The 11,874-nt window shown below is 36.2% G+C and overlaps 2 protein-coding genes across 3 annotated transcripts; both read left to right on the top strand.

Annotated features, from left to right (window-relative positions):
- The first annotated feature begins 313 nt into the window (after positions 1 to 313).
- LOC119981899 lies at positions 314 to 4,622 on the top strand. Its single transcript, XM_038825039.1, has 6 exons — positions 314 to 465; positions 1,559 to 1,708; positions 2,159 to 2,333; positions 2,541 to 2,939; positions 3,294 to 3,686; positions 3,801 to 4,622. Exons 1-6 carry the CDS (start codon positions 314 to 316, stop codon positions 4,620 to 4,622), a joined length of 2,091 nt encoding a protein of 696 aa, XP_038680967.1.
- A 635-nt stretch (positions 4,623 to 5,257) lies between these two features.
- LOC119982195 (adenylyl-sulfate kinase 1, chloroplastic-like) lies at positions 5,258 to 11,312 on the top strand. 2 transcript variants are annotated; one of them, XM_038825437.1, is made up of 7 exons: positions 5,258 to 5,633; positions 6,625 to 6,767; positions 8,064 to 8,213; positions 8,358 to 8,476; positions 8,648 to 8,732; positions 9,734 to 9,780; positions 10,910 to 11,312. In XM_038825437.1, the coding sequence occupies exons 2-7, from the start codon at positions 6,674 to 6,676 to the stop codon at positions 11,006 to 11,008; spliced, it is 594 nt and encodes a 197-aa protein (XP_038681365.1). In that variant the 5' UTR covers positions 5,258 to 5,633; positions 6,625 to 6,673; the 3' UTR covers positions 11,009 to 11,312. The 2 variants fall into 2 exon arrangements, with proteins under 2 accessions (XP_038681365.1, XP_038681364.1); XM_038825436.1 differs by having other exon boundaries at positions 5,259 to 5,633; positions 6,636 to 6,767; positions 10,910 to 11,311.
- The last annotated feature ends 562 nt before the right edge of the window (positions 11,313 to 11,874 follow it).

Raw genomic sequence — 11,874 nt, forward strand, 5'->3', positions numbered from 1 at the left:
AATAATGGAACAAAGAACAAAACGTAAGAGCATACAATAGCTGTTGAGATGAGATTTGTATTCAAGGATCGAAATCGGTGTAATGACATCAAAATCAATGGAATAACGATCTGTTTGATATTAAAACAGTGGAATAACAATCTGCTTGATAATTAAAAATAGTGAAATAATCATAAAAAAAATGGAATAATAATCTGTATGAGATTAAAAGCAGCTGAATGACATTAAAATTAATAAAATCCAAAATAAAATTCACTCCACATTGATAAAATGAAGACAAAACAAAAAACTATACAGTTCAATGGCTCCAAAAATGGGTTACAACCGGGTCACAAATGGGTTTCACTTTCAGGCGACTATTCAAGCCGTCCAAGGGCTGAAACATGTAGAGTTCGACAAGACAAGTTCAACGGTGGTGGTGGTTAGCGGAGGGGTTGCCTATGGTGGCCGGATCGGGCTCCAAAAGTTTCATTGGCCACGACTTTAAGGCAAGATTCTGACGAAATAGACGACTGTTGGCAGCAAATGACGACTAGGGATGAGTCATGGTGCTCCTACGCTTCAGATCGGTAGGTCGGCCGCCCTCATCGGTTGCCGGATGGTGGACCTTCGTTTCCGGCAATGGGGGAGAAAGAGAGCAAAAATAGAGAGGAGGAGAGAGAACATGAGTATGAGGGTGAGAGAAGAAAATGGGTATTTGTGAGAGGCTTTCAAATTTCAAATTTTAAAAACTTTCCACCTTGGATCATGACATGTCATGTGACATGGCAATGCCACTAGGAGCCACATAGATTTGGGATCTTTGGCCACCAAAAGTTTGGGCTCTTTGTCATTTTCCTTTATTTTTTGACAAAAATTGGAACATATCCAACTCTTTATTTATTTTTTCGTCCTTAAACTTTTTTTACTCTTAACTTCATCATTCAACTATTGAAAGATATATATTTCGTCTTTCAAGTGAGAGAGTAGCCGGAAAAATACAACGTGACATCTATTTCACATATCGGAGTAATCCTAGTTGACAAATTTTAACAAATGTGAACAATATTATCCCTAAACTATTATGTCTAGCACTTTTAGTGCTTAAACTATGCAACAAAATAGTTTGGAGATTTTGAAGAGTTAGATATTTTGGGAATTTTGTGAGATGACATGTGTAAAATTTAAGTCAAGTGGGATGATCGATGACAAGTGTAAAAATTATGCCAATTGAGATGCCGCATATGATTTTTCTGATGCCGAAATCATTTGAGAAACGAACATTGTACTTTTGAATAGTTGAGAGATGAATTTAAGAGTAAAAAATTATGGACAAAAATGAAAGGGTGTTGTTATTTATACCCACTCTATATGCCTATACCTATGAATCTATGTCTTTTTGTTTTCATTGACATTCAATGGTCAGCTGCAAATAGTTGAATCCGTACTAATTTGTGCAATTGACTATAAATCATCTGGTACATACACCATTGACTCTTGACTTACAACATATTTAAGCCTTTGGGCTTTGTTTCGAATTTATTATTGGATTTTATAAAAATCTTTGGTTTTTACCTAGTCTAGTGATAAGCATGCTCATGTCTTATCTTGTCCTGTGTTATATGTCTGAAGAGAATATATTCTCTGTTAAAGTGTGTAACTCTTTAGTTGCAGAAAATATATTCTTTGTAAAAGGGTGTGACACTTTAGTTCCATCAACAATTTCAACGTTAACACCATTAATCTATATATACATAGATATGGTTCTTCTTGACAATATATATACCAGCAGAAGTTATGAATTTGGATCAATTGAGGATTTGTGTCAATGATCTGCGATTGTCAAGTGGTTCAAGTGATCAGGTAAATATACAACTTCTTAAATGTTTTAGGAATTTTTTTCATTAATTGCAGATGCTCAAGTGAATGTCTATTGTTCTTAGGATGATATTCTCGGACACGAAATAAAACAAGAAGATGAAAATGTGGACGAATGTTCCACCGACATGGTATGATATTTAACTCAATTAATATATGTTTTATTATGTCAATTTGTAATAAAAACTTGTTAATTTCTAACATAATTAATACATTTTCGGCTATTCAATTCGCGTCAATCTCTAATTGATTGGATTCAAAATGCTGGACGCAGTTTAGGATATATCATTGTCATTAAAAGGTCAGAGGCTAGTCTAATCGGGAAGAGTCCTAGACTGTTGTTCCAATACGATCGCGGTGGCAAGTATAGAAGCAAGAAAACCTCCATGAAGGTTACAGGCACAAAAAAAATTGATTGTCCTTTCAGATTGAAAGAGGTGAAAATGCGAACAGGTGATGACTGCATGGCAAGGGTGGTATGTGGAACACATAATCATGCCCCTACAACATATATGGAGGGACATCCATACCCCGATCGACTCTCTGAATTCAAAATCCAGTTGATGGTACATTTGTCTACGAAAAATGTGGAGCCATGAGATATCTTGACATCGTTGAAGAAGCAGAATCCGGACAACGTGTCTACCATTAAAACCATATACAATGCACGCTAGAAATTTTAGACTGCAGAGAAAGCCGGTAAAACCCAGATGCAAGTTGTCATGTCATTCCTACAACATGAAGGATACATTTTCGAGAGTCAAACAAATGTTGTAACCAATGAGCTTGAAGATTTATTCTTCGCACATCCAGGATCATTAGAGCGATGGCGTGCATTCCCGCACGTGTTATTGATGGACTCAACATATAAAACAAATAGATACAAGATGCCTCTCCTTGAGATTGTCGGCGCGACTGCAACTAATATGACATTTTGCATAGCATTCGTGTTCCTGCACTCAGAAAAAGTGTTCAATTATACTTGGGCTTTAAGGTGTCTACAGTCAACAATGGATGGATGCACTGGTCCACGAGTTATTGTCACAGACAAAGAGTTGGCCTTGATGAATGCATCTGCCCAGGTATTTCCCAATGCTAAGAAATTACTTTGTAGATGACACATCTATAGGAGTATTTTGAGCAAGTGCAGACCATCAATAACATACAACAAATCTTGGAATGCATTCTACAAAATGTGGACTACGTTGTTGGAATTTGAAACTGAGAATGCGTTTGTGTGCAATTTGGTGGACCTTGAGGTAGTGTTACAAAACTTTCCAGGTATTATTAATTATCTTAAAGATGTATGGTTGACACCGTATAAAGAGATGCTTGTATCCGTCTGGATCGACAAATATCTTCACTTTGGAAACCAAACAACTAATAGAGTTGAGAGCCAGCATGCCAAGTTGAAATGATACTTGGAGTCATCACAGTCAGATTTGGTGACATCACTGACATTTATTCATCAAGTCATCCAATCACAGGACATAGCTATCAAAGCGAGTATTGACCATAACAAAACTATCGTCCAACATCGATTCAATATACCGCACTTCCAGGAATTACGTGGTTTTGTTTCAAGTCACGCATTGCATATGATTTTGAAGGAATTTGAGCAATCTAAGAATGCCGAAGAAGTTTTCTACAAATGCGGATGTCAACTTCGTACAAGCTATGGACTGCCATGTGCGCATGAGCAAGCAATATATTTGAACGATGGTCGTCCCATACCAATGGATTCCATAGATAATTTTTGGAGGAAACTTGACTTATCATCGTGTGTGTCTCTTCAAGACGATGACATCGATTGTGACGTCGATCTGCAAGTGTTCACGAAACAGTTTAAGCAGTAACCAAGGCATGGTAAATTCAGTCTTTTAAGGAAATTGAGGGAGATAATCACACCATCAACAACTTTAATTCATGAATCTGTTGTTAAGACGAACAATCGTGGACGCCCCTCCTTGAAGAAAAAAGTTACATTAAATACTCGTGCTAATCCTTCTGCATTACTGTTCGTTGAGTCTGATTCCCCTCATTCTGGGGAACCAAGCAGACATAGTTATTCATTTGGAGGCCCCGACTCGAAGAGCAGGGAAGACATATCCACTCGTGCTAATACGACTACATTTGAGTTTGTTGAGCCATATATTTTTCAATTTCAGGAACCAGCGAGACACAGTGGCTCCTCTATTTACAACTACTCTGTACATGCCTATGTTCGTCAGTTTCCACCTATACTTCATCCTTACATTATGCATGTACAAGACGTAAAACCTGATGAAAATTATGGCTTTTGGGCGATAGCTGTCTGTCTTGGTCTTCACGACGATGCATGGGCAACTATCCGATATAACTTAATAGAAGAGTTACACATATTTAGGACACAGTATGTTGCAATATTTGGCAGTGATGACCAGTGGACTCGTGTTTACAACTCACCGAACTTCTTTGCATTAGATAGAGGAGCACTGATTGAGCATTGGATGACTATGTCAGACATAGGTCTCTTGATTGCTTCAAAGTTCAATGTGATATTACACGTTTTAAGTGTTGCACAGAGCTTGACGTATTTTCCACTTCGATCTACTCCACCACCGTCGTATCAACATGTTGCTATCTCTATCGAGTACGTAAATAATAATCACTGCGTCCATGTTGTATTGACAAAGGGTTACCCGATGCCTCCCATTATGCCTCATGCGTACATGCAATATATGCGTTCTAGGTTTCCTTCTGGAACCATTGTGTTGGAAGATTAGAAATGTAACTGTGTTAATATGTTTGAATAAATTTGTTTTAAATATTCAAGACTTTTGTGTTATTAGTATTTAGTAGTTATAATCTAGTGTTTAGAAAGCCCTTACAATCTCTGCATGCAAGCCACGTGAACAAACACTATCTCTCTTTGCATATATAATGCATGTTATAATAGTGAATCTAATAATTAAAAATTATAACTGTTGACCTAACTCAATTACTTGTTTAAGTGAAATAATTAATAGTAATAAAAAAGTTTGTTTTGGTCAATTATATAAGAGAGATAACAGAAAACAATGTTCATAATGAGATTTTTTTTTCTTTTTTATGACATCACATGACATAAAGGAATTATGAAAATGACATAATCCACAAATAATATGATATTTGTCTGCGTTTATTGAATCAACATTAATATTGAGTCATATAATAAATTTCATAATAAATCAATTGTCATGAGATAGGAAAGAATAAAGAATAGGGTGAGTTTATATAGTAAATAAGGTGAGTGTTTTTAGAAAGTCCCAAATAAAATTAAAGGTGTAGTTAAAAGATAAAATGTATATTTTTACCTTAATTTTTCAACTAGAAAGGGGGAAGGAAAGAAAATTAACGGTCACATTTGTCCAAATCATGTTTCATGGATGATAGTTCAAATTAACTCTGAAACTTTGGCTTTATGAGCGTCATAAATTAAAATTTCTCGTCTTAAATCGCCATCAACTATCAACCACTGAAATCCCCCCAAAATTTGCCAAATTAAACTCATGGTCTGCACTTCACGTTTCTTGCATTTATGTTCCTCCGATTTTCTTGAAATTTCCGTGGTCGAATTACCGATTCTTCCGAGGGATGATCGCCAATCGCCAATTCTCTACTGGAAATCGCGTCGCCCAAGCTCGGTGTCGTGTGCTTCCCAGGTGTTAATCCTTTAACTAGTGTGAAATCGAGGGGCTTTTTGCGGATCAAGGCCATGGAAGACTCACAGACAATGAGTGTGAATGGGCTTCCTGGTAAAATTCGATTTTTTCCCCTTCATTTTATATCCCATGTTCCTTTTTGATTGTATTTGGTGGTAAGATCTAGTTTGCGTCTTGTTTGGTTGCCAATAAAGAGCAGGATAAGAGATAAGAATGCTGAAAACAAGAAATTATGTATTTGATTGTGTTCTAGGTGATGATTTGAATGTGCCCTTTCTTTCTTTTGTATCTGCCCATGCACGCACAATTGATCAAATGTCGAAACATAAGACTATTGCTTAAGCTTTTAATAGCTTTTAAGAGTGTGTTTGGATTGAGGGATTTAGGGGAAGGGAAGAGGAGCGAGGGAAGGGGAGGGGGGAGCGAAGGGAAGGGAGGGGAAGGGAGAATATTTTTCTCTCTTCCATGTTTGGATAGATAAAAAAAGAAGGAAAGAAAATTTGTTTAATTTACTAATTTATCCTTATTTTTATGTTAAAATATTATGTACAAAGGTAAAATAGGTATTTAACTTATAAATGACTTAATTTTGACAAAACTTTAATGAAATCTTCCCTCCAAATTCCTCCTTTTAATTTTTTTATAAACTATCCAAACAAGAGAATTGGAAGGAATCTCTCTTTCCATTCCCTCCAAATCCCTCGATCCAAACACACTCTAAATGCAGAGGACGGAGGACGGTCTTGTATTTTCAACGAAATAAAGGAGGGGTTTGGGGATTTCAAAAACCTTTGAGAGTGTTCTTTAACTTGCAATGATTGTGGCGGATTCTTTAGAATGGTTAAATTTATTGTCTCACTGGTATGTTACATTGCTGCGGCTGGAATACCTTTTGCTTTTTGCAAATTCTTTAGCACATTTGAAATAATGCTGTACTTAGGAACAAGCATTTTGAAATTTCTATTATGTTTGGTAATGCTGATGAAAAGACAATTGTTCATGTAGAAATGCGAAACTTATATTTAACCAGCCCATTATACGAAATCTTCTTCCAGGGTTTTTATATTCTCCTATTCTAATACAGTTTCTGATTAGGGAGCCGGTTGACTACTGTTGGCAAATCAACAGACATAATGTGGCATGTCTGTTCAGTTGGAAAGGTTGAAAGGCAGAATTTACTCAAACAAAAAGGATGTGTCGTATGGATCACAGGTCTTAGTGGTTCAGGTTTGTGGAGGCCAATATGCTGATTTTTCTTACATGGCCTACATAATATTTTATGACTGTTCCTGTCCAATGTTGGTATTTTCAATTATTCGTTACATGAAAAATTTCCTTGACAATTTCAGCTCTGTAAATATCCTCCCCCCTTCACCCCCCTCTCCATCTTCTTTATTGATAGGCGATCTCTAGGTGTACCTCTTATCACTTGCTGGTTAATTTGACCGGGAAGAAATAACCAATGCTTTGCTGAGAAGGATATTAAGTCAAACCAGTTCGTAGACAATTGGCTATCTACATTTAAGTTTTGATTATCAGGACAATATGCAACAACTTTTTTGAAATGTCTAGTCTTGATTTAGCATAAGCCACATTGCTCAAGTCTTTGTTATTTGATCTTTTGTCTGTACTGCTTCTTATAAAATCTTCTTTTGCCCTTAAAAAAACAGAAGAAGATTGCGATTTCTTTTTTATACAGATGTTGACATGGATTTTTTATGTTGAGGTTACCCCTACCTGTATCTTCAATCATATTTCTTTCAAGATATAAAATTTTTCTCCTTGAAGTGAAATATAGTAATACGAGGAACACAGATAAAATGAAACAGCAAATTCTTCATGCTTAGATTCCTTTGCTACTTCTCTCGTATTGAAATTTTCAAATACTTTCTTCACAACAAATGGAAAAGCATTTTTTTTCCATTTTCCCTTTCTTGGACATGAGATATTCAACAAATCCTTTCTATTATAATATGTGATTATAATCTCTCACTCAGTTGTAACACATATATATTTTTGTAGTTGTGTCAGTTATGCCGGATCCTTTATCATGGTCAAAACATTCACCTTCATGATACTGACCCAGCGGAAAAAAGCACAATCAGCTAGCAAAAGGAGACAGGGATTTGAATCCTCAATGATCTTTGTTCTGAACGATATTGGGTTTCAAGTATGCAGTCATCAAACACTCTTTTGCATCTCCGAAAGAGAATTTCTAAATTATTTTGGAATTTTATAATCTAATTTCAATGTATGGAACATGACCATAGTATAGGAATACACAATTCAGGATTCTGGACTCAGTCACTAAGATAGAGAGCAAATTTTACAGTTGGCCTTTTGGTGTTTCAGAATAAAAGTCAGTTCATATGATTTTTCTTAGAAGTATCCATTTTCATTCGTGTTAAAAAATTTCTGGTAAGCAATTTGGGACTCATGCTACCACTGCAAATCTTATGTTCTTGATATTTTCTTATTTTTTTTGTCTTTTTTCCTTTCTTATTTCTTTGGTTCATACTATAGGAAAAAGCACTGTAGCTGCTGCCGTGAGTCATACTCTATATGAGAGGGGAAAGTTGACTTATATTCTTGATGGCGACAATGTCAGGCATGGCTTGAACTCTGACCTTAGTTTTAAAGCGGAAGACCGTGCTGAGAACATACGTAGAGTTGGTGAGTGCTCCTCTGATGGCTATCCTTCTGGTTGTTCTTTTTTGAAGGATTAGCTTCTATATCATTATTTATGGGGATTGAAAGACGTACTTGGATTTAAAGCTAAAGGTCCTCATTATGCTGCACGCTTTCCTTATGTTCCAGGGGAGGTAGCAAAGCTATTTGCAGATGCTGGAGTTATTTGTATTACTAGTTTGATTTCTCCATACAAGAGGGATCGAGATGCATGCCGCGCACTGCTACCTGATGGAGAATTCATTGAGGTTGGTGCTTTTCCACTTTGTGACTCCTCTTTAATGAGGGACATGAAATTTTTCTCATTATTCGTTATTCTTTTGTGCATATTTAGATTGAGGAAAAGAAAGAGGAAATTATCATAATACAGCATCAATGCTTCTGTTAACTTAACTAACGAGTAGTCTTTTATCTAATAGGTTTTCATGGACGTGCCTCTTGAAGTTTGTGAGGCAAGAGATCCAAAGGGCCTCTATAAGCTCCCCCGAGCAGGGAAGATCAAAGGTAACTAGTCATTCTGATAGTTTAATTCCATTAGATTATCTTAAAAGTTAATGATATGCCTCATAGATGTGGAGCTTACACTGTTGAATTTCATTGGTCCATTGCTGCTTTTGTCCTTCCCCTTCCTTTTTTTTTTTTTTTTTGTTTACTTTCTCTTTTCTTTTTTATTCAATAGTCATTAAATGGTTAGGGTTAAAGACAAAGTTAGTCCCTGTGGTTTGACAATTGACATAACACATTTTTAGTTCTTGTGGTTTCACTTTGCTAATAGGTGGTCCGTGTATTTCGAAATTTTAACATTTTTGGACCCTCTGTTCATATTCATTAGCACCATTAAGTCTACTATCTCTATTATGATTCAGGACTCTCTCAATACATCTCTCTTTCTGTTCCATGATAAATATGTCGTTCATGTAATTTTATTGAGCTCGTAGCCAAGCTGATGCTTTTAATCTAGGATGCATTAACCGCAGGGCCTTGTGTTAGCTATTTGCAAATTGTAACACAAAACACAAAAATCTTCTGTTTCTTCATACAGATCAGGAATAGGTTTATAGTATGCATACGTGGGAACCTTAATTGTTTCTTGCATCTTATGGTAGCTCAGTAGATTTATCCAAAACTAGCATAGTTGTCATGTTTGCAAAGAAATAAAGGATGTGAGACATGGCGAGTGCTACATAGGTCATGAGCTTACTACTCTTGCATGGGTCTCTGAAGTTATAGGGATAGATAATTCCGTTAGCTACAATTGGCTGTTTGAGAGCTTGCAGATGAATCAGATCTCTCTCTCCCCCCCTTTTGTGTTAACTTAAATACTCATTTCCTTTGAGTAATGTAGATGATTGCTTTTTTTTATCTGTTCCAATGATTGTTGGAAATAGTTGGTCTTGAGTTGAGTGTTGTGCTCTTGGGTCTGATTCTGATTTCTCAAAAGGTTCGTTTGTATTTATAGATTCATCCTTTGCCGTTGCAAATTTAATATTTTCCTGGTTTCACAGGCTTTACGGGAATTGATGCTCCATATGAGCCACCATCAGAATCTGAGGTATGTAAACTATCTCAACCGGAAACATAACATTAGATGGAATTAAATATGCATAAATGTGGATGTTAAGTACATTATTCTCTTGGAAAACACTAAAACTATTTTCCCCTTATTTATGATGAATGGCTTAAGAGAACCTACATAGTAAAAGATTTGATGATGATGATAATAAAGTTGTTGACTCCCATCACTGCAACATACCTCTTTTTTTGAATAGCAAGATTATAGTTATTAGTTTTCAGTGCATATTTATTTACCAGTCCCTACGGAGCTGAAAGCCTACACCCAAACTTTGTCTCTTCTTTGACAACCACGACTGCCGCTGAGCGAGATAAAAGATTTTCTAGATTGCATGGACATGGTGTAGGGCTGTTAAAGGCTACTTAATCTGGCTTATGGTGAGGTACAAGTACAATTCATCCTTAATGTTGATCACTGAGCTTCAGCCCAATTTTTAGTCTGATGGGAACAGCTGTGCCTTGGTTTGAGAAAAGCTCATTTATATTATGGACTTTGGGCTGGTTTTGGTTTAGCTCATATTGAAATTACAATACTGACTTTGAGATCCTTTCGGACCTGCCCATGTTAATATTAATTGGGCAACAACATTATTTTTGTAAGACTTAATATCTATGTGCAATAAACTAGAAAGAACTCATGTAGGATTAACCAGAAATTACTAATAGCTATGTGCAATTGGTAGAATGGGGGAAAAGTAAAACTCGTAATAGGCCAGCCGAAATTTATATCTTTGTATATGGTGTGCTTGTCTGTATTGTCTTGTGAATATACATGGGTGGGCTCATATAGTGGTTTGAGCTTTGTGTGTTCAAGCTCAGCCCAATTTTTGAATCAGGTCTGAATTCTTTCATTGAGTTGGTACCAGCTCATAAAATTCTCAAGACCAAACATGGACAAAGCTCAATTAATAGTGCTTCTTTGTTGCATGCACATGTACAGTATCATGCTTGTGTTAAATGATACTCTCAAGGAGAGTGACAGAACTGGATCCCCTACCAACATTTATTGTTGTTCTTCTTCTTCTTCTTTTTTTTTGGGATATAATTTTACTTGAGAGTTTGAGACTCAAACTGTGTTGGCTCTCTTCTTGATTTTTTTTTCTCTTCAGATTGTACTTAAATATAATGGAGAAATATGTGCTTCCCCTGATGAAATGGCTGCAGAAGTGATTTCTTACTTGGATGAAAGGGGATACCTTCATGCTTAAAACTTCTGTGTGGTTATGTCTAGTACAATGCTTTTGGTTCTCTACAGTTTGTTCCTGAATATCATTTTGATGATTGTTTTTACATTTTTCTTTTCTTTTTCAGTTCCTTGTACGCCAGTAAGGACTTATCTCCATTTATCGCACCCAAGAAGGCATCATTTTGCTTGTTTGTATTTCCTTCCTTACAGGGGATTGCACTATCATGAAAGTTAACTTTTTCATTATTTTTGCTGGCTATTTAATTTTGTCTTGAAAGGCTGGCTACTTTCATGGTTTAATTTTATGGTATTCTCACTTGGGTGCTGGCATTGAAGTCTTGAAAGGCTATTGTATTCTCTATTTATAATTTATATGACAATACAATGTGTAGATCCAAGCTCCAACCATTAATCTTGAATAGGGAACGACCTCCAACTTAACTGGTAATGAGAACCTAGACCTTAAATCTGGGGTTTGATCCCCCTCCAGCGTTCCCACACCCAGACTCTCCCATCCAATGTTTCAACCTATTAATATTGAATAATATATGACTACGGTTGGATCTTTGGTGGAAGACATTAAATGAAGCTGATTTTCCTCATAACTGTTATGATTTATAAAATCAATCCCCTTTGATCGAGGATGAATTGCATTCATGGAGACAAATCTTGCAAAAAGAGAAAAAGAAGCCATATGCATTCAACTAGCAGATAGAAACTACTCTCTGACGAATTTCAGCTTTCCAAATCCACTGCCAAGGAAAATTTGGATTCCCCAATTGAGAATTGCTTCTGAGTAGCTGCTTGTAGCAAGACACTTCACAGTGAATTGCTTGTCCAGGCTTAAGGACCAACAACTCTTATCCTTCCTGGTCAGCAATGGTACGA

This window comes from Tripterygium wilfordii, chromosome 17 (assembly GCF_013401445.1).
Source record: "Tripterygium wilfordii isolate XIE 37 chromosome 17, ASM1340144v1, whole genome shotgun sequence".
In the NCBI taxonomy this organism is placed as follows: domain Eukaryota; kingdom Viridiplantae; phylum Streptophyta; class Magnoliopsida; order Celastrales; family Celastraceae; genus Tripterygium; species Tripterygium wilfordii.

Excerpts from the sequence above, each read along its gene's own strand:
- LOC119981899 (XM_038825039.1), top strand. The coding sequence starts at position 314 with ATGGGTTACAACCGGGTCACAAATGGGTTTCACTTTCAGGCGACTATT. Across the intron at positions 466-1,558 it reads GGCCGGATCGGGCTCCAAAA|TCTAGTGATAAGCATGCTCA; the intron begins GTTTCATTGGCC and ends GTTTTTACCTAG. Across the intron at positions 1,709-2,158 it reads GTTCCATCAACAATTTCAAC|GTCAGAGGCTAGTCTAATCG; the intron begins GTTAACACCATT and ends TGTCATTAAAAG.
- LOC119982195 (XM_038825436.1), top strand. The coding sequence starts at position 5,594 with ATGGAAGACTCACAGACAATGAGTGTGAATGGGCTTCCTG. Across the intron at positions 6,768-8,063 it reads CACAGGTCTTAGTGGTTCAG|GAAAAAGCACTGTAGCTGCT; the intron begins GTTTGTGGAGGC and ends TTCATACTATAG. Across the intron at positions 8,214-8,357 it reads TGAGAACATACGTAGAGTTG|GGGAGGTAGCAAAGCTATTT; the intron begins GTGAGTGCTCCT and ends CTTATGTTCCAG.